Source organism: Aphidius gifuensis, linkage group LG1 (assembly GCF_014905175.1).
Source record: "Aphidius gifuensis isolate YNYX2018 linkage group LG1, ASM1490517v1, whole genome shotgun sequence".
NCBI classification, from domain to species: domain Eukaryota; kingdom Metazoa; phylum Arthropoda; class Insecta; order Hymenoptera; family Braconidae; genus Aphidius; species Aphidius gifuensis.
This window is the reverse complement of record NC_057788.1, coordinates 19489946-19510194: the sequence shown is the minus strand read 5'-3', so window position 1 is coordinate 19510194 and position 20249 is coordinate 19489946. Positions and strand designations below refer to the sequence as shown.

The 20249-nt window shown below is 26.3% G+C and overlaps 3 protein-coding genes across 5 annotated transcripts; 1 reads left to right on the top strand and 2 right to left on the bottom strand.

Moving 5' to 3' along the window:
* Positions 1-175: 175 nt before the first annotated feature.
* Positions 176-4508, bottom strand: LOC122850692 (serine/threonine-protein phosphatase 2A 65 kDa regulatory subunit A alpha isoform). Of its 2 annotated transcripts, none has more exons than XM_044149835.1 (5): positions 4155-4508; positions 3726-3917; positions 2110-3357; positions 1785-2028; positions 176-1691 (listed from the first exon to the last, which is right to left on the bottom strand). In XM_044149835.1, the coding sequence occupies exons 1-5, from the start codon at positions 4236-4238 to the stop codon at positions 1687-1689; spliced, it is 1773 nt and encodes a 590-aa protein (XP_044005770.1). In that variant the 5' UTR covers positions 4239-4508; the 3' UTR covers positions 176-1686. The 2 variants fall into 2 exon arrangements, with proteins under 2 accessions (XP_044005770.1, XP_044005763.1); XM_044149828.1 differs by having other exon boundaries at positions 176-1696; positions 4155-4507.
* Positions 4509-4918: 410 nt separating this feature from the next.
* On the top strand, positions 4919-7707 carry LOC122850681. Its single transcript, XM_044149817.1, has 6 exons — positions 4919-5220; positions 5295-5420; positions 5491-5971; positions 6127-6559; positions 6633-6804; positions 6886-7707. The coding sequence occupies exons 1-6, from the start codon at positions 5074-5076 to the stop codon at positions 6997-6999; spliced, it is 1473 nt and encodes a 490-aa protein (XP_044005752.1). The 5' UTR covers positions 4919-5073; the 3' UTR covers positions 7000-7707.
* A 2583-nt stretch (positions 7708-10290) lies between these two features.
* LOC122850663 (growth arrest-specific protein 1-like) lies at positions 10291-17261 on the bottom strand. Of its 2 annotated transcripts, none has more exons than XM_044149798.1 (5): positions 16931-17261; positions 11370-11673; positions 11068-11291; positions 10682-10968; positions 10291-10365 (listed from the first exon to the last, which is right to left on the bottom strand). In XM_044149798.1, exons 2-5 carry the CDS (start codon positions 11664-11666, stop codon positions 10361-10363), a joined length of 813 nt encoding a protein of 270 aa, XP_044005733.1. In that variant the 5' UTR covers positions 11667-11673; positions 16931-17261; the 3' UTR covers positions 10291-10360. The 2 variants fall into 2 exon arrangements, with proteins under 2 accessions (XP_044005733.1, XP_044005741.1); XM_044149806.1 differs by having other exon boundaries at positions 11068-11279.
* Between the last annotated feature and the right edge of the window lie 2988 nt (positions 17262-20249).

Sequence of the window (20249 nt, the reverse complement as noted above, 5' to 3'; positions counted from 1 at the left end):
GTACATACATCATAATAATTTACAATAAAAATAAATAAACAGTTATTAATAATAAAATCCGGTTTCTATAAATTATTCAAATCTAATATTTTTATTTATTTTTTAATGTTATGAATCCAAAGTGAAGATACTTTTATTACGATGTTATGTGGATTAATTTCAAGTATATTAAAAAAATAAAAATGAAGAACATTGAGGAACAATGTATAGAACAAAATTCGCCAATAATAAAAAAGGACTGTTGGATTTGTTATGATAATGAAACAAAAAATACTGGATCTCTTATTAAGCCATGTAATTGCAGAGGCGATGTCAGCGTTGTTCATCATGATTGTCTTCGTAGATGGCTAATTGAGGTAATTTGCTCAAAACATTTTGTCAATATTAAACAGTAGTTATTAAAATATATTTTATTTTTTAACGATAGAGTTGCATAAATGAAGACTTGCAAAACTTGACATGCAAAGTTTGTGGTTGTATTTACAATGTTGAACATTCAACAAAGCTCAATTGGAATGATGGTTTTAATAGACAACATTGGATCGGTATAATTTATATTGTCATGGTAATAATTATATCATCACTTGCAGCCTGGTTTATTTATCAAATTGTTGAAATAAGAGCCATTCGTATACTAGTGGTTGGAACAGCAATTTTAGTCATCTACGTTTGTCTCAAGTATATTTTTTTTTAAATCACATTTTAGTTTTCAATATATATTATTCAAAATACTAAAATATAAATATTGTATTATTTTTTTATTTTAGATGCCTGAGTTTGCATACTGTGAAAATCTACAATCGGGCAAAAATAAATTCACTTAAAATTTTCAATAATGATAGTAATTTAGAAGATAATAAATTAACAAAAAATAATAGCTGCAATATTGATTTAACAATATTAGAATTTAATAATATTATTTCTAAGTAATTTTATAAATTTTCATATGTGTATTTAATTTTTTTAAAAATAATTTGTTCAATATTATTTAAATAATAATTAACCACCATAATTAAAAAAAAAAAAAAAAACTCTTCTGATAAAGCTTAATGAATATAATCTTTAATAAAAAAATAAATAAATAAAAAAAACCAAAAAATTTTTTTTTTTTTTTATTTTGTGTACATGAAGATTATTCTCTATCATTGCTTTTTTACAGGAAAAATTTATGAATATAATTAAAAAAAAAAAAAAACAAAAAAAAAAGAATATTTTTTTTTTTTTTAAATCAATTTGTCGAAGGACATAAAGATTTTTTATTGTTTTTTTTTCTTTTTTATTAATCATTCTTACGTTTTAAGACAGTTGCTTACGTATTTACTATTAATAATGAAGTTACATGGTCTTAAGCAAATATATCTTAGTACAATATTATAGTTATACAAATACAACAGAAATTAATCTTGTTCTTTTCTTTTAAATATTGGTTATTAGTATTAGCTAGTTTTTAATGGCTACGTACTGTTTTTTATTTTTTAAAAACTGTTCACCCTGGTTTTTTTCTCTTATTTACCCAGCATATTACTTGCCCCTAATGTGTGTTTTAAAATTGTCGTCATACAGACGTCGTGGAAAAAAACAAAAAAAAAATTCATATCATCTTGCAAATTTACTTACTCTTTAAAAATTATATTTTATGACGTAGGTAGATGTTTAGTGATGGGGTAAATGCACTCGAGGACATGATCAACCTACGCTGAAAAATAAAATAAAATAAAAAAAAAGATAGTTAATTATTGTTCTTGTACTTTTTTAATTATTTAGTAAAATAACTAAGCTATTACCTGCAATTCCAGCAATTGCTTCAGATGCAAAGTATTTGACATCAACATCAGTATCAGTATTGAGTTTATCAAGTACAGGTTTAACTTGTGTTTGAACAGCACTTTGTTCTAGATATGGTCCAATACGTTGAAGTGTTTTAGCAACGTTGAATCTTACATTAGCAACATTATCAATTGCCATTGCCAAAACAGTTGGTAACATGATTTTTGATGTTATATCTGGACCACATACTTCAGCAAGAACCTTTATTTAAAAAAATAAATATTATAAAAATAGTTAAAAATATAAAATACATGTTTAATAAAAGAATAGAAATTTACTTACATTGATACAGAAAAGACACGTCATTCTGTGTAAATAATTTTGATCTCTTGACATATTTAAAACTTTAGGTATAATAGTATTTTGCGCCCATTCTGGTCCAAATTTTTCAACCAATTTTTTTAAATTTAATGTTGCAGCTTCTCTTATTGCATAAACATGATCAACAAGCCAATTCATTGATAGTGAATTTAATTTTTCATCAAAAAATTCAACACCCAATTGACCAGCTAATAATGGCATATATTCAATAATTGCAAGTCTTACACGCCATTTTGAATCTTCAGCAAGTTCAACAATTGCTGGTAATAATGATTGTGATAATTGTTGTATACCAATAACTTCATTAACACAATCCAAATTACTGATGATATTTAAACGTACTTCTGGACATTCATCTTTTAATTGCATGAGAAATAATGGTAATAAATGTTCAATTGTATTGTGTTTTCCCAATATTGGACTTAAACCCATAATAACACTTGCAAGTGCTGATTTAACATGCTGATTTGGATCAGATACAAGTTCTTTAACATATGGTAATACATTTGTCATTATAATGTTTTCTTGACTAAATTGATCAAGATTTTGACAAAAATCACGTACTTTATCAGCTGCTGCTGCTCTAACTTCAGCTTCATTATCTTTTAATAAAACTTGAAATGCTGGTACAAGATCAGTTTTAGTTATTTCAGGACCTACTGCTTTTTGAAGATCTGTAAATTTATCAGCAACCATATAACGTACACGCCATGATGAATCAGCAGCACATTGACGTAATGTTGGCATAACAAGTTGTTCAACATCTTCTTGTTGTAATAATGTTGCAATACTAACACATGCATCAACAGCTAATAAACGAACAGAATCTTGTTCATCTTGTGCAAGTATAACAAACATTGGAATTAAATCAGATTTTAAATATTCGATTTCAACAACTTTTGCAAATTCTCCCAATTTTGATGCTGCTGAACGTCGTACCATTGGTGTATCATCTTGACATAAATTACGAAAATGATTTCTTAATTCAGCTTTTGTTGCTGCACTTACACGTGGATAACATACACTTATTAAACCACATGCTGATGTTCTTGATGTAAACCAATCACCAGATGCCAAACGTTGTACCAATGGAACAAAATGGTCTTCAAGATATGCTGGACTGTGTTGACTTGCAATATTCCGTAATGATTCAACTGCTTTGTCACGTACAACTGTTTCTTCAACAGCTGCCAATGCTTCAAGTGGTGGCTAAAATATATTAATTTCAATTACAATTTATGAAAATAAATAAATTATATAAATAAATACAACAAAAATTTGATTATTGTCTTTACTTGTTTACTTGAATGTAATATTTTATTCGTTTTTTTTTTTTTTTTTTGACGTTTAAATAATATTTTTTCAAATAGATGATTGATTTTACGTAATAAAAAAAAAAAAATCAAATTAATGTTAAAGTGAGTATGTTAGTTGTTGCATTTAAACACGTGAAAGACAAATCTAAAGTTTGCTTGTATTTATTTTTGATTAATTAATCAAGCTATAGTCTAATCAATAATGTTAAATTGTTGAAAGTCAATTTAAACAATTATCTTTTTTTTTCAAATACTACTTACCAATAAACAATAAACATGGTCAGGTCCACCTACAAGTGGTGTGAATGTACCAAGTTGTTCAGCAAGTGCCAATAAAACTTCATCTTCATCATAAATTGTTTCTGTCAAAAAGGGCATCAACTCACTACGAGTACGTTCAGCACCAAGTGCCAGGGCAATCGTTGAAAGTTTTTTTATTGAATTCAATCGCAGCTATAAAATAAAAATACATTCATTAATTGTAATCAAACTAATTGTTTATAATATTTACATTTTAAACAAATTGTCGATAAACTGATATGATGAAATTAATAAAAAAAAAAAACCGCCGCAGTTGTAACCTCATTGTTACAAACACTTACTGACTAAGATCGAGTTGTTTTTTTTTTTTTCAAATATAAAAAACTTTGGTAACATTTCACAAATAAAAAAAATAATTATTGTACTTACTTGTACATCTTCATTTTTCAATTCATCGATTAAAACTGCAATCGGATAAAGACTGTCGTCTGTTGATGAGTCGGCTGCTGCCATTTTGCTCAATCACAAATTTATCCAAGCGAAATTATTTATTCTGTGTTTTAATATGAGCCCTGGGCACAATATTACTTTTTTTAATTATTTTATTTGTTTATATTTATAATTTTTTATTGCCTTATATACTAGGGCACAACCCTATAACTTTTTTTTGTTAACAAGATAATGTATAAAAAAAATCTACGTTGTTGCTGCGGATTAATCACAGTGAAACAAGCAGAAACAAGCGGTGATCAAAAATGCATTGGATTATAAATGTGTGTGAATGTGTGAGTGAACTTGACAATTTTTTTTTTTTTTTTTTCATGTGTATGTGCGAGTAGTTTGCATGGAGTTTAACCTCCATGGTAGTTTGTATTGGGTTCTCCATGAACCAAAATATTTAATAGATTGTTATATCATGAAAATGTTCAACGGATAAAAAATACTCCTAGCTTATCGGCTCAAAAATAATCAAATTGATAATTAAATATATGAATAATTATTATATGAATATATTGATTTTTTTTTTGTTAATTGTAAAAAAAAAAAACACTATTGTTTATAATTATATAATTTGGAGCAAATCAAAAGTGATGAAAATAATTTTTTTTTAAATCATGTTGAAGTGACATCTTACAAATATTTATCAGTTATTTTGTGATTTTTTCACTCTATGTTGTTTTTGTGTGTCAATGGACATTTTACAGCAAAGTGAGACAAAGTGTGTGTGTTATTATTGTTGTAAATACTTTGGTGATCAAAAAAAAAAAAAAAAATATTGTGTACTTGTTCTTGATTTTAAACATTGTTAATAAATTAGAAATTAGAAAGATCATAATTTCAAATTAAAATGACAGGTGATACAGTTGAAGAGTTTTTAAATAATGAAAAATCTGAAAAAATCGAAGACAATATTGATACTATGTTATTGTCAAACTTGACAGAAAATTATATTGAACCTGTTGAAGATATTCCTTGTCCAGAATTTCAATTTTCTGTAAGTAATTCAAACATATGAATAATAATTGATGTAAAATTTTAATCAAAAATATAATCATAATTATTATTCAGACCCATGCTTGTTATATTTGTAATGGATATTATGGACCATCATTTGATGAACCTGTTTGTGCAACATGCCATGCATTTTTATTTCCTGATGATATTGGTATTCGGGCACTTCCAATCTTCAGTGAGGTAAATAAAATTAATCAAAAGTTTAATAAACATTTTGTTAATTAAAATAGTTATCATACTCTTTAAATAGAAAACAGACGATGAAGATTCTGGAAATGATGAACCAACAGATCCATATTATAATTGGGGAGAGGGTCGAATAAATCAAACTCCAAAAGTTCGTCCTCTTGTTGAATCTTCATCATCTGGCCAGCATGATTCTCCAATTCATCATCAACAAGTTTTAATAAATGAAAATTTACAATCTCAACCAGAACATCACAAAAAACCACATGAATGGATTAAAAAAATCAACAATAATCAGAGTGGTCCATCACTACCACATAATTCACATTCAAGTCCAGTTGATAATCCAAATGATGGTATATTAAATAGAGATAATGAAGCTCCACATTGGAATTGTCGTGATTTTTGTAATCTTGGAGAACCTTCAAAGCCCAAAAATTTAGCTGAAAGAGTAGAAATATTAACTAATCATAAACATATTGAGCATGAACCAATTAATGAACCTGGACTAGTTGACAGATTACCACCTGAAGTTCTTCTTGCTGGTAAGTCAATATTTTAAAATAAACTATTCACTCAAGTTGAAGGACATGGAGCTTGCCTTATTGAACATTTTATTGGTTAATATATTTTTAGCAACTAGTGACAAAAAAACTTGATTTTTATAACTTAAAAATTATTAGTAATTATTTTTTTGTAGTTTTTTCACATTTGGATGATGTTAGTTTGTGGTCAGCTGCAAATGTTTGCAGAAGATGGTATGGTTTATTATTGACTCATATACCACCACAACAATGGCAACAACAAGCTAAACTCAGATGGCCATTATACAAGGCAATTGGTCATGTTGATAATTGGTATAAAGTTTATGACCGTTTAGCTTCATCAGCACCTTGTAGAACATGTTTAGCACAAATGTGTTTGAGATCAAAACCAGCAAATATGGAAGAAAATTCATGGCGTAAAAATCGACTTAATATTGAACTTAAAGCATTGAGAATTGATCCACCTGAGGGTATTGAAGCATCACCATTAGATGCAATGTCTTGTCATTGGCAAGCAACAATAACTGGTCCAATTGGTAGTCCCTATGAAGGTGGATTATTTTATTTGTACCTGCAAGTTCCTTATAGGTAAATTAACATTTATTTAAAAATAATAAAAACATATAAATTATTCTACATTTATTTATTTTTTGTATTCTAGTTATCCAATGTGTCCACCCGTTGTAAGATTTCTTACTAAAATTCTTCATCCAAATGTCTCAAGGCATGGTGATGTTGGAATTGATTCAATTCATCACAATTGGTCTCTTGCATTGACAATATCAAAAGTTTTGATAAGTGTTCAAAGTCTTCTAACAGATCCATTTTGTCAGGTAATATTAATTATTTTAAAAACTCAGTAATGATCAATTTAAATTAAAAATATAATATCTTTATTTGATGATTTATTTCAGGTATGTATGGAACCAGAAATTGGTGAAATGTACACATATAATCGTGAAAAATTTGAAGAAGTTGCGCGAGCCTGGACATGGAAATATGCGATGCATGATGTCGTAACTCCTTAATAAAAATATTTTTTAACATTTTTTGAAAAAAATAACACTTACCAGTTGTTTTGTTGAAGATAAAAAAATTCTACAAATTGTAATTATACCGTAAATATGAATAGACGAAAAATGAAAACAACAAAAGTACGATAACTAGTTTATAAATTATTTCTGATCATTATTGCTATACTTGGTGAAAGGTTGAGAGTAGGGAGATTTAAAATAATGAGTTGTAGATTAAACAGAAGGTACTATTACTATTTTCTTGGTTGAAAAATATAGACGAGACAAACTGTTTGGGGGGTCCAGCGTCGTCATTTATCCCCGACAGTTTCCCGGTGGCCTCAGCCGACTTTCGAAATCTTATTACCTCCGGGTAATAAGATAACAGAAAAAAATAAATAAATAAAAATTCTATTAAACAAGAAAATTAAATATTAATATATCAACTATTTTAAAAATTATCTGTTTAGTTATTTAATTAAATATATTTGTTAAATTTTTATTCAATTATCAAGTAACTAAAAATAATAACAAAATTTCTTTAATTGATACATCAAGTATTTTAAATGAAATATTTTCAAGTAAAAAAAAAATTTTTTTTAATTCTTTTTAATATTTAACAAATTATATATGTATTTTTTTTTTTGTTCACATAAATAAAAACATGATAAATTTTAATTACCACAATCATTAAAAAAAATAAAAAATATTTTTTTGAAAAAAGTTTTAATTTGATGAAATTTTCAAATCATTAATTAAAAATAATTTTAAATATGTGTAAATTAAAAATTAATTATCCTTAGTAAATATTGAAAAAAAAGATAGATATTTAGATTGATAAATATGATATTGGATTATGAATTATCGATTAAATGACTGTGGTTATAATGCTATTTTCAAAATGAATCATTTATAAGAATAAAAAACAGGTGAGAGTTGCAGCTGTACTACTGCACAAAGAGGTACATAAAAAGCAAACCCGACACAGGCATTATTACTATATGAAATTATATACAAAAGAGTAAACAACTAAAAAAAATGACGTACAGGTAAAAGAGGTATTCATTGATCATCAAATCAAGATTAACAGAAGAGAGAAGATAAAAAAAAAAAAGAAAACAAATAATGATAATAATAAGAGAACAAGTGATTTCTTCCTACACAAGTTGTTCATTTTTTTTTGCTTGGTTATACTTTCTTGTGTTTTCATTCTAACTTGCTTTTTTCTTTCTCTTGCTATTTCTTGTTTTTAAAAACTTTTTTTTTTTTTTCATCATCTTCTCATACAAAATCTTTAAGAGTTGGTTTTTGATAATGAAAAGACAGAGATGGTAAACCAAGGTACCCTTGAGTAATTACGACTACCTCCTCTTCGTCATTTTGCTGTATTTTTTAAACCAAACCACTTATCGCTGCATCATTATTTTCAATTGTCTTCAATTAAATATGATTTTTTAATTTTTATTTTACTTATTATTATTATAAAAAAAAAAAAAAAAATTATTATTATAAATTTATATCAATTAAAAATAATTATTGACAAGTTATTGACCATAAACTAAATTTTATTTAAATAAATTAATTTATATGTTAAATATTTATACTTTTATACAAGAAAAAAGACAATTTGAAGATTAAAAATAGTCATGAAAAATCATTGGAAAATTTAATTTGAAAATTAGTTGTATTCGTGGTATAGTTATACAGTTTGAAAATAAGTAAAAAAAAATAAGATGGTTTTTGTTTTTTCATGGATGGTTGATGACGATATATAGAGCTAGAGAGAGCCTTGCCATCAAGGTGGGTGGTCCTCAGCACGGAGCCTACGGGTCCCTCCTTCCTCGTTTCTCTTCAGCCCTCAAAAATCTTCAAGCATCCACATTGCTCTCTTTATTTTATTTGATACATAAAGACACAATTTTCCATCCTCTATTACTTAACTTGACTGTGTGTGGTCCAACACCACACAATTTTATCTCACTTTAGCCAACGTCGTCTTTTACAAAATTCAATTTTGACCCAACCATGGCAATATGTATGGCTCGATCTACCTTGTGTCTACTCTTCATCTTCATCATCATCATCATCATCATCATCATCATCATCATCATCATCAACAACAACATCAACAAAAAAAACAACCGATATTCAGATAAGAAAATCAAAATTTGAAAGATATAATTGTAATCTAATAGATTTTATGAAATATTTACTTTATAATTTGTTTATTTTTAAATCATGTGGTATTTATTTTATGACTATATTTAAATTTTTTGGTCTTACCACTAGAATATTCTATTTTTAAACATCAACAAGTTTCTGAAATAAATCTAGTTACGGTTAAATACATCGTGTGCTATTATCAAAACAATAAAGTTTTTGATTGTTTTACAAATTTCTTTTTATTTAAATCATGATAATTTTAAGAAACTCATAAATATTTTAAAATAAATTTCAAGTAAAGATTAAAAAAAAAAAAATTTGTAAAAAGATTATTTATTTATGTTTTTGAAAATTAAAAAAAATAAAATTTGCATTTTTGTTAACTACTTGTATTTTTAATCTTAAAAGTCTGATTTGTTATGATAAAATTTAATATTGTGAAAGTGAGACAGTATATATGTGATACTAAAATGGTAAAAAGAAGAGAAGAGAACGTGTGTGGCCAAGATGAGAAGTTGGTCCACAATAACAGCTGATGTTCAATAGAAATCCTCACTGGCTTAGTCTGGTTCTCGTCTTATTTTTCATTGCATCCAACATTCGCATTTTCAACTTGACATATAAAATACAATTCATTCTTTCGCGCCTAAAATATATTTAAAAACTTATTATTCCATTCTTATCAAATTATTTATTTAAATTATAATAATAAAAAATATTTTAAAAACTTTTTATTTAATTTATATTTTTCAACTTCCATATTATTTTTTATTTCATTTTATTCTTATACAAATAATAAATTCATTTATTTACATCACACAAACATTTTAAATAAAAAAAATAATGAAAATAATTAACTGCAGTCACAAACACCACTATATTCACTTAATAATAGAAAAAAATTATAAAATAAAAAAAACAAAAAAAAAAATCCAACAAATAGATGATTCTATGATACATTTAATGTACATTGTTTTTGATATTTTTGTTTTTTTTTTTGTTTTTAACGGGTAGAAATATATATTTCTTTTAACTTTTTTTCAATTTTATCCATGGGATTATGTACGACATACTTTTAAACAAAATTATTGATTTTTTTTTTAAATATTTGTCAATTTAAAAAAAAAAACAATTTTTTTTTTCTTTGTCACTTTGCACCGAACAGTCTTTGGTTTTTGGATCCTGTTTATATTTTTTTTTCTTCGATTATTTATCAGTCTGAAAAGAAAAAATAAAAATTAATCAATTAAATAATTCGTTAGTTGTTATTTTAAAAAAAAAAATAGAAAAAATTATTGAATAGTCAGTAAAAAATGGCAGCGTCGCATATTTATTTTTGGTTTAAAGCTCCAGCTTTTTCAGCAGTATAATTTATTTTTAACTCAAAGATATACAATAAAACTGTTTTGCTACTCTACAACTGTCATCAAAGAATTTTTGTTCTTTATAAGTAAGAAAAGGAAATTAAAAAAAATAAAAAGAAAAAAAAGTGTTGAGTATGTTAATTCATGTAAATATATTTTGATATATTTACCTTTTAAAATAAATATAAGAACAACTCCAAGTAGTAATTCCATTCGTAAAAAAAATGCTTCATTTCCACTGGCATAATATGTTTTTTTAACTGGTTTAACCTCTTTGTTTTTTTGTTTTTTTTGTATTGGTTTTTTACGATTATAATTTTTTTTCTTACCAAAACAAAGAACATTCATATTTCTATGAATACCTTTACAATTATAACCTTCATTACCATCACAAATACATGTATTTAATTTTTCTGCTTTTTCTTGTCGTATTAGTATATCAATAGAATTACGACATCTGTTTTTAAAAAATAAAAAAAACATCACATAACATTAGTTACAATTATAAAATAGATACATTTAAAAATATTTATATTTTATATATAAAGATACTAACCGATGAGAACATTTTTTTCCTTTAAACATACTTCTACAATTTAGATTATAATAAGATAAAGCAGTTGAACAAGTTACATCAGCACTACATATTGATGTTGCTATTCTGCATGATACCCTTGTATTGTTCAATGCAGCTGTTACTGGTGATCTACAAACTTCAGCTTGTTGTTTTGATTTTTCACACATGGTATCACCTGGGTTACATTTACACTGTAATTTTAACTTCATTGATTAATATGATATAAATTTTTCTAATTTTAAAATATATTAATAATTTAATATTTATAATCTTAATTTTACCGTCATTAGTTTTTTTCCTTCTTCTGTACTAGTCAAACCAATAAGTGCATGTTGACATGATTCAGGACAAGTTGTTATATCACCACGTAAATCAGCTACACAAAATTGCAGGTAGCTAGTTAGTGCCTTACCACATCCACCTCTGAAGGCACATTTATACTTTGCATCTTCACATTTTGATATACTGTTTGCATCATTTGTATCATTTGTATCATTTGTATCATTTGTTGCGTGGGTTGCACCAACAATCAACAAAACAAGAGACATAAATGTCCATTCAACACCAGGAAAAAACATCCTTCTTCTGTAAATAATTTTAAAAGTAATATATTAAAATAAATTTATAATTTAACAGTTATGATAATGAATTTTAAGTTATATCCAAACATGATTGGGAAACGGTTTTTTTTTATTAATACTCGTAAAATTTTATTTCATTTTTTAGAATAAATTTTTACGAGGCGTTTTTTATTATTGAAAAATATTTTTAATCTATTGCTGATTATCCAAACAATTCAATGACCATATTTGTTTAACATTCATTGAATTAATATTTTTAAAAAATATCTTTTAAAGATTTACAATTTTGGCAATTTATTTATTAACAAGTATTAGGAATACATTTAAATAATGAAAATTGGTTGAACGAAAATATCATATAAGCATTATCAAGTTTCAAAAACTTTTTTCCAAGAGATGATTGGCAAGATCGAATAGATCATTCAGGCAAGACTATAATGAATCCAATCAGTTCTGAGATTTCATCTTTTTTTCTACACGCATTTTCGAAAAAAAGGGGAGTTTTTCATTGTGATGTAATTTTTTATAAAAGTATTTGAGAGTGTGCCATTGCTAACTTAAGTAGACAAACTTTTTTAATATATACGAAAATGATGATGCGTGGGTTTTCCTCTTGCATGATTTTTCTTCAAATTTTTAAAAAATAAATATAATAATATATATTACTATAGTAAATAATTTTTTTCTTTCAACAAGTTGATGGAACTTTCACATAAAATTTTCTAATAGATATATATATAAATAGCTATAGCCAAGGGGTTTTATGTCTTCAAAGAATTTTGTGAAGATTTCAGAACCTTGTGATTCTGAAGATTTCAAGTTATAGTTATATAGTTAACAATATAATCAATATGAAATGTAGAGACATAAATGAATGTAACTTGTGTGATTTTATTATTTCAAGATTTAAAGTGTTTCTGATCGTGATTTCAATAATTCCAACTGATTTCCAAAAATCACAGAATTTTTTTTTCCAACAGTTTCATGATTTCAAATAACTTCATGTTAATTTCTATAGTAATTTTGAACGAAACGGTTTGGTGATTCGTTTCCTAAAAAACACCTTAGAATATTAAATTGTTCGGAAATCATTTAGCCAATGAAATAACGTTATGAAATTGAGTATAAATATATATAAATATAAAACAAGCCGACTCGAATAAATATAATATAAAACAAAAATTAAAAAAAAAAAAACCACATATAGATGAAAAAATAATTAAGAAAAAGACATTTCATATATAATAAAGCTTTCTTCAATGTCAATTTATGCTAATTAGATTTTATAATTAATCGGATTATATACTTGAGAAAGCATGCCGATGTAATTTAATAACTTATGAATGCATAAAAAAATGAATAAAATAAATAAGACACTCGGATGTTTTAAATGCCAAGAAAAATTCTCGGATTATCAGTTGTATATTATTGGCCTTGCGATAACTTATATATATATACATGTATAAATAGTATGAACATTTAATATCAAAATTATGGGTCAATTTTCGTTTCTCATTACAATCTATTCGTTGAATTTTAAATTAAAAACGTTATTTATTTTTTTTTTTTCGACAATCGCGTTATTTTACTTCCGGAATTTTAGTGCGAATGCATTTACGTTTATTCAATTTTGATAGAAAAAAAAATACATAAATATACACGGTATAACACATAAAAAAAAACAATTGAAATGAATTAGTTAAATATCTAATTAATTAATTGAAATACTGAAAATAAAGATTTTGATCGAATTATAGTGTCTTCTGTGTTGGAATTCATTAAAGTGTTTACCTTCATTTAAGTTGCCGAGTAAAAAAGAGTTAAAAAAAAAAAAAAAAAATTAAAATACTGGAAAGAGAGATTTTGATCGAAGAGTATATCGAGTTCGAGTGTGTGTCTTTTGCGGTTGATTGTGTTTGTGTTCATTCATTTGTAAAAAAAAAAAAAAAACTTGCAAAAGCCACGTGCTGAGCCGCAAAAGAGAAGGAAGTCATACATCTATTTGCATCATGATGATTTAAGAATTTCCTTTTAAGAAATCACAATAAATTTAAAAATAATCATAATAATTAAGAATCATCGAAATTTATCAATAAATTATATGGTGTTTTTAGCAAAAAAAAAAAAAGGAACTATAAAAAAAAAGATAAAATAAAAAATATCGAGTAAAGACTAGAATGAGATATAGAATAAAGATAGATCTAAAATTGAAATAAAAAAATAAACCTAAGACTATATAGAATAAAAAATATATATATAAAATATAAGAATAAAAAATGAGAATGAGGATGAAAAGAAACAGAGATCCTTGAAAACCATCTGTCCCTACTCCCTGGTTGCCAAGTCTGCTTATATATATATATATTTCAGTTTTAAAATTTGGGACCATCATTATGTAAAGAAAATGAGAATTTTTACCAACGGGTTTTCTGTATAAAAAAAAGGGCCCCAAGTTTTTTTTTTTCTTTTTTTTTTTTTTTAAATCTGTAAATTAATAACTCGAACGGTAGCTTAAAAACTTACTCATGCATTAAAAGTCCTATCAAATTTCCTGTGTAAGGGTCTATAAAAACATTATCTTATTTGAAAAATTAAAATATATTAAATTTGACAGAACTCATCATTGATTAACATATTATAAACAATTTAAAATAATATATATATAATTTACTCAAGTGTTAAAGTTTTTATTATGATCAATTTTGAAGTTATTTATTTAAACTTGATTATTTTAGACATCTTCAAACTCGATGACACTCTTCATCATCATCATTCCAATATACACAATTTTTTTTTTTTTTTTTTTTGATTTATTTTTAGTTTTTTGCTACTTTGCATTTTTTTTTATATATATACAATTTTGGTATGTTTTTTTTTTTTTTTCGTTATTTCTTTTTTTGTATATTCTTTCTGACTAGAGTAGAGGGTTTAGTGCTATATGTAAATATTGGTCCTCGTGTAACTAAGAAGCTGAGTGAAATTATATCTACATATATGAGGCTTTCATATATGAGTGGTCCATGCGGGTCATCATTGAATGACAAACCGTTTTTGTTTTGTTTCATTTATGATATAATTTTAAGCTCTTGGCTTTTTTTATTGACTATATATTTTTTATTATATGTTTAACGATCCAATTATAAGATTGATCAAATAATAATCTGGAGATTATTATTATATTTTTCTTGTATAGAAGTTTTCTTGTGAAAAAAACATTATTTTTCCACAACTTTTCAGAAGTTCCAATTGCGTTGAGAGCTGATAAATAAAATCCAAATAAATATTTCTACCAAAGATTATATATACTATATTAAGATCCGAGTTATATATGTATACTGGGCATAATATTTGGATCTTATTTTTTGGCTTATAGTCGCAATATGGCAGATGAAGCAGGTGGTCGCGTATATATGTATAACCGTATGTATATATATATATAACCGCAACTGCTCTTTTTCATAATTTATTATTTTTTTATATCATTTAAGATAACATGTCTATTAAAATATATAAAAAAAATTTTTTCTGTTGCAATATAATATATATTAAGCACATAATCTTGTAGATTTCCAAGAAAAACCAATTAAAAAAAAATAAGATTATAATATGACTTGTTTATTTTTTACATTAAACTTCTCCTTAATATTTTTTTTTTTTTTTTTTTTTTTTATAATAAAACATTGAATTTTATATTTTAATAACCTGTTATTGCAAAGACGAGGAATTGAAGTTCATTTAGAAAATTTTTTTCCGTAGCTACATCTCCGTAGGCTGATTAAATTATAAAGTTGTAGTTTTTTGTTTGAATTATACCAAATCATGGGACAATAAAAAAATTTACTTTCATTAACTATATCCTTGGTAAAAAAATTTCCTGGAAATCCAGTGATTTTACTCTGAATATATTGCGAAAAGTCCCAATTACGGAGAAATCATTTTACCATAGAAAAATTGAATGAATATTTTTAAAAAAATATCCATGAATCGTCGCTTCCGTATATGAAAAAGTGAAAGAACTTGATAAGAATATGATTGGTGAATGCAATTTTATACATCTATGCAGCTAGTCATGAAAACCAGTTTACATAAATTAAATTACCATATTCTGCATGACTTAAAACTGTATATACATTTTATTTAAATATTTTTATTTTTCATTCGTGATCTTAATTTGTTGAATATGTATATCATCAATAGACATGAATCTAAATAATAATAATAATAATAATAATGAGAAGAAGAGAAAATGAGAAAAATAATAAATAAATAAAAAAGAAAAAGTTGCAGAGCAATTTTATTTTGTCTTTTTCTCTCGAGTGTGGCACACACGAGTTCATTAGCGCAAGAAAACATAAATCCCATGGACCACTGAATATATCGTGTATATATTACACTAACGAGCTCTTGACTCAACCACACTGTCGATTTAACCAACATTTGTGAGACTCAAAGTTCATGTATTTATATTTTTTTTCGTAACGCATCTATTATTTAAAAAAAAAATATTTATTGTTCAAATTCTATTATTATCCTCTAATACTTCGTTAAAATAAACTTAGATGGCAACAAGTGATTTTCACTGGTCATCATTAGTCTTACAGGTGTTTTGTAGTGCTTTTCAAAAATGAAAAATAAAAATAAATAATATAGTATATGACATATGGTTGATAATGTGAATGAGATATTAATGACGCAAGCTTTTGGAGTATATATCTAATGCTATACAAGGTCATCTTTTAATCTACTCACTAAAATTAAAATAGTAGCTAAATATGTGGGGATTTTTTATACATTATTCAAAAATATAATATACATGTTTATTTTTTTTTTTTTCAAAACTGACTACATCAACTGACAGACGCATGTTTCATATTTATTTATTTTTAGTTATATGTAAGAGTTTATATCGATAAATTATGATCACGTTTTATGGATAAAAGGTTGTTGATCGATGCTACACGAGTAGCTAAACGAAATACCATACTGATCATGTGTATATACACGAAGACGCGAATGACAGTGACGGATCGTTGTGATTACATACAACGGCTGGAAGGAAGTTTAAAGCAATCATAATGTTTTTTGAAAAAAAAAAAAATATATATATATAATATATATATAACTATAGTTTATACATATAACCATCCGTCTTGTATTTATTTATGAATAAATGAAATAATATTCAAGCTCAGTAAACATGCTTTTATAAAATATATATATAAATAAAAAAAAAAGACAAAAATTTGTTTATTTTATCTTACCGATTTTATTTAAATTATTTTATTTCAGTCCAATATAACATTGTTTATCCAGCCACCTTAAACACTCTTTAACCACTATATGTATTTCACGCTAAACTATTAAAAAATAGTAATTATTCAATAACAAATAAAAAACAAAATAAATGATTATTAAAATTATATAAAAGTAATATATAAAAGTTTTTTTTTGTTTTTAATGTTAATAATTTTATTATAATTAAATAATTAAAAGATTTTTTATGTTATTATTGTTTTTTTGTTTATTTATTTTTGTTGAATATCTAAAATAAATTATAAAGAGAGTACAGCACAGTCTCGCAGCCTCCGAGAAACTGAGAAATTGAGTTGTGACGGCTCCAAAGCCGAAGGCCTCGTATACTTGGTTTTTACCCCCACCAAAAAAAATCAACATAACATGGGTCCAGGGCAGCCCAACCTGCGGCCCGAGTCTGCCTGATTGAGATACCAGCCAGGCACAAACACTCACCCTCCTCACTCATACCAACTTCCCAATTCCCCATCCCCTTTGCTCCAACTTAACCAAAGCCCGTTGTCTGACTTTGCATTTCTTTTTAACTTATTTTATATTATTTTTACTCTTTACAGCATCCCATCAGGTCCTTTTATCCCCACCTTCCATTTTTTTATGCATCTATGGACCTTCAGATAAGTCCCCTTTATTCTCCCCACTTCTTTTTATGCCCTGTTTGAAGCACAAGTCCCCGTGGCTCTCAAACTAAAACTTCTACCATATACAAAAACTGAAAAAATAATATACAAAATAATTTAAAAAAAAAAAAAAATCTTTTCGAATATTTTTTTATTTGAAAATTGTATGATTTTTTTTTTTTTTAAAGGTTTTTTTGGATGAGGAAAGGAGAAGGGAAAAATGAATATTGAGATACAATGTTATTCTTTAAATGTGTCATTGGTGGTGCTTTTTTGGATTTGTATTCTTTTTTTTCTTGACAGGACAATGGTACCAAATGTCGGAAACAGTATTGTAAAGAAGGAAAGAAAATCACTAGGCAAAAGCTTAGGTAAGCCTTGGGTAAGAATCAGAGCATAAAAAAAAAAACAAAATAATCAAAATGTTGCTGAAGTATTTGTACACATACCATGAGAAGGTAGAAAAGTAGCCTGAATAAACTTATGGCACGCGCTTTCTTCTCATCTTAGCATATAGTTTTTTATGGTATATTTAAACTTGAAAAATTAAACAAACATTTCCGGGTTAAACATATCAATACAATATTTACACATACTAATTTTTTACGTATACACACAAAATTTTAATAAGCTTACATTTGTTATTTGTTTATATTTTTAATATTTGTTTTCGAAACTTTTATTTTTTGTGTATAAAAAAAAAAAAAGTGTTATATATATATAGTTTTACTAAACGAGCATATATCGTTGAATATTTATTTATATTTTTTTATTGTTTTTACGTTTAAACAATAAAATTTTTTTAATTTTGAAATTAGTAATTTTACTTCCTCGCGAACTGTCGTTATAACGTATTCAAAATGTCACAAAACGGAGCTAACAATATTACACTGTTAAAAATGTCAGTCTGAAATTTAGTGTACATGTACTTTATTTTTTTTAGACGGACGGCGGTTCTAGGTTCACGTCGGCTACTTTCATCACTTGTACAAGCACATTTACACACTGAGAAAAAAAAAACAAATATGTTTTACTACTAATTTCTAAAAAGAATTACTGTGCTGCGTAGTAAAGGCCGGGTATTTTGTATTTAGCTCATTATTATTTGCTATATAAGTATATATACTACCCTGTCATATCTCAGATTCACGAGCCTTCTCGAATAAAAAACTTTGTGTCACGTAAAAATAAATTTTTTTTTTTTTGTCAAATATTTTAACAATGATAATTTTACGTTAGAATCACGTGAAAATAAATCCAGTCTCGAGTTATGAATACTATGAGTTACGTTAAATTAAAATTATTTTGTCTTTTACGTCGGATTTGTCTACCGAAAATTAAAAAACGCTCTCATTTCTTAAGTAATTGTCAGAGACACTTCGTGTTAGAACCAAAAGCAGCGTATTTTCAATCTCTTTAATTTGTATATTTCCGATTTTTTCCCCGTGTTTCCCCTCCAAATGAGTTGTGAGCGGGCTCTCTGATTGGGCACATGTAACGAACCATATTTTATGTTACTATAGGGACAGTGGTAATAATGTGTGAATTTCCAAAAAGCGCACTACCCCTCTCACGCTTTGGAAATTCACACATTATTCCCACTGCCCTTGTAACATAATGTAAATTTTGGTTAAGGTTCAAGTTTTTGTAGTGTAAATTTACACAACGGTACGTAAAATTTATTTTAAACATTACAGCACAATAAAAAAGAATTTTACATAAAAAACCTGAAATGTAATGCCTCAAGGTTCCCGGGATAAAAATTTTAAGTACGGAAAAAGTCTTGAGGCCTAAAAAAGTTTGGAAAAAGTATTTCGAGTATGGCAAAAGGCCCGAAAACGTATACGAATTTCAAGACAAAAGTATTATTTTGATTGAAGCTCTTAATTTTGGTCTGGAAAAAGTCTTAAGGTTGATTCCGAATATCTGAATTTCTGGTAGACTTTCGATTTTTTTTGGCTTATTTTCTAAATGAAATAATTATCTATATTGTGAATTTTTTTGAATTTTTTTTTGTTTGCTTTTTTCGAGATATTTACTGTCAAAGTTGACAACTTTAACACACAAGGTATACGCGTTACCTCATGTTTTTACGAATAACTTTTTTTTGTTCTGATTCAAACTGTACATTTACTATCAGATTGTAGCCCTGGACAAAACAATATTTTGATAATTATTTCAATTTTTTTTTCTTTTTCTTTTAATAAATATTTAACTTTCAAACTATTAAACTTTGTTAGATGCGCGGCACACTGACATGAGGTGCTTTCTTTTGGGTGTTTATTTTTTTTCCTGTTTATTTTCGCGCATGCGCAGTTAAATGCGCAGTCGGCAAAAAGTCAGATTGCAACAGCGTAGGACATAAGGAGCTGGATCAGCCATGTTTTAATTCTTATTTTTTAAGAATTATTTGTTTCGACGCCACTGCTCTCTTCTCAATTTTGCATGACATACGCATGTGCATGATCATGCGCATTGAAGTGAAAAAAAATAAACACCCAAAAGAAAGCACCTAGAAACACAAGCATGGTTTTGGCGTACGACGTTAACTTTGTTTGCTAGTGTGTTGCTGCGCATACACATACTACTAAAGAACTTGGTTTTTTCATCAGTGACGCCACAAAAATTTCAGAACACGGGAATAAAAAAT

Excerpts from the sequence above, each read along its gene's own strand:
- LOC122850692 (XM_044149835.1), bottom strand. The coding sequence starts at position 4,238 with ATGGCAGCAGCCGACTCATCAACAGACGACAGTCTTTATCCGATTGCA. Across the intron at positions 3,918-4,154 it reads TGAAAAATGAAGATGTACAA|CTGCGATTGAATTCAATAAA; the intron begins GTAAGTACAATA and ends TTTATTTTATAG. Across the intron at positions 3,358-3,725 it reads ACCATGTTTATTGTTTATTG|CCACCACTTGAAGCATTGGC; the intron begins GTAAGTAGTATT and ends AATATATTTTAG.
- LOC122850681 (XM_044149817.1), top strand. The coding sequence starts at position 5,074 with ATGACAGGTGATACAGTTGAAGAGTTTTTAAATAATGAAAAATCTGAA. Across the intron at positions 6,560-6,632 it reads TACCTGCAAGTTCCTTATAG|TTATCCAATGTGTCCACCCG; the intron begins GTAAATTAACAT and ends TTTGTATTCTAG. Across the intron at positions 6,805-6,885 it reads TAACAGATCCATTTTGTCAG|GTATGTATGGAACCAGAAAT; the intron begins GTAATATTAATT and ends GATTTATTTCAG.
- LOC122850663 (XM_044149798.1), bottom strand. The coding sequence starts at position 11,666 with ATGTTTTTTCCTGGTGTTGAATGGACATTTATGTCTCTTGTTTTGTTG. Across the intron at positions 11,292-11,369 it reads AAGGAAAAAAACTAATGACG|TTAAAATTACAGTGTAAATG; the intron begins GTAAAATTAAGA and ends TAATCAATGAAG. Across the intron at positions 10,969-11,067 it reads GGAAAAAAATGTTCTCATCG|ATGTCGTAATTCTATTGATA; the intron begins GTTAGTATCTTT and ends TTTTAAAAACAG.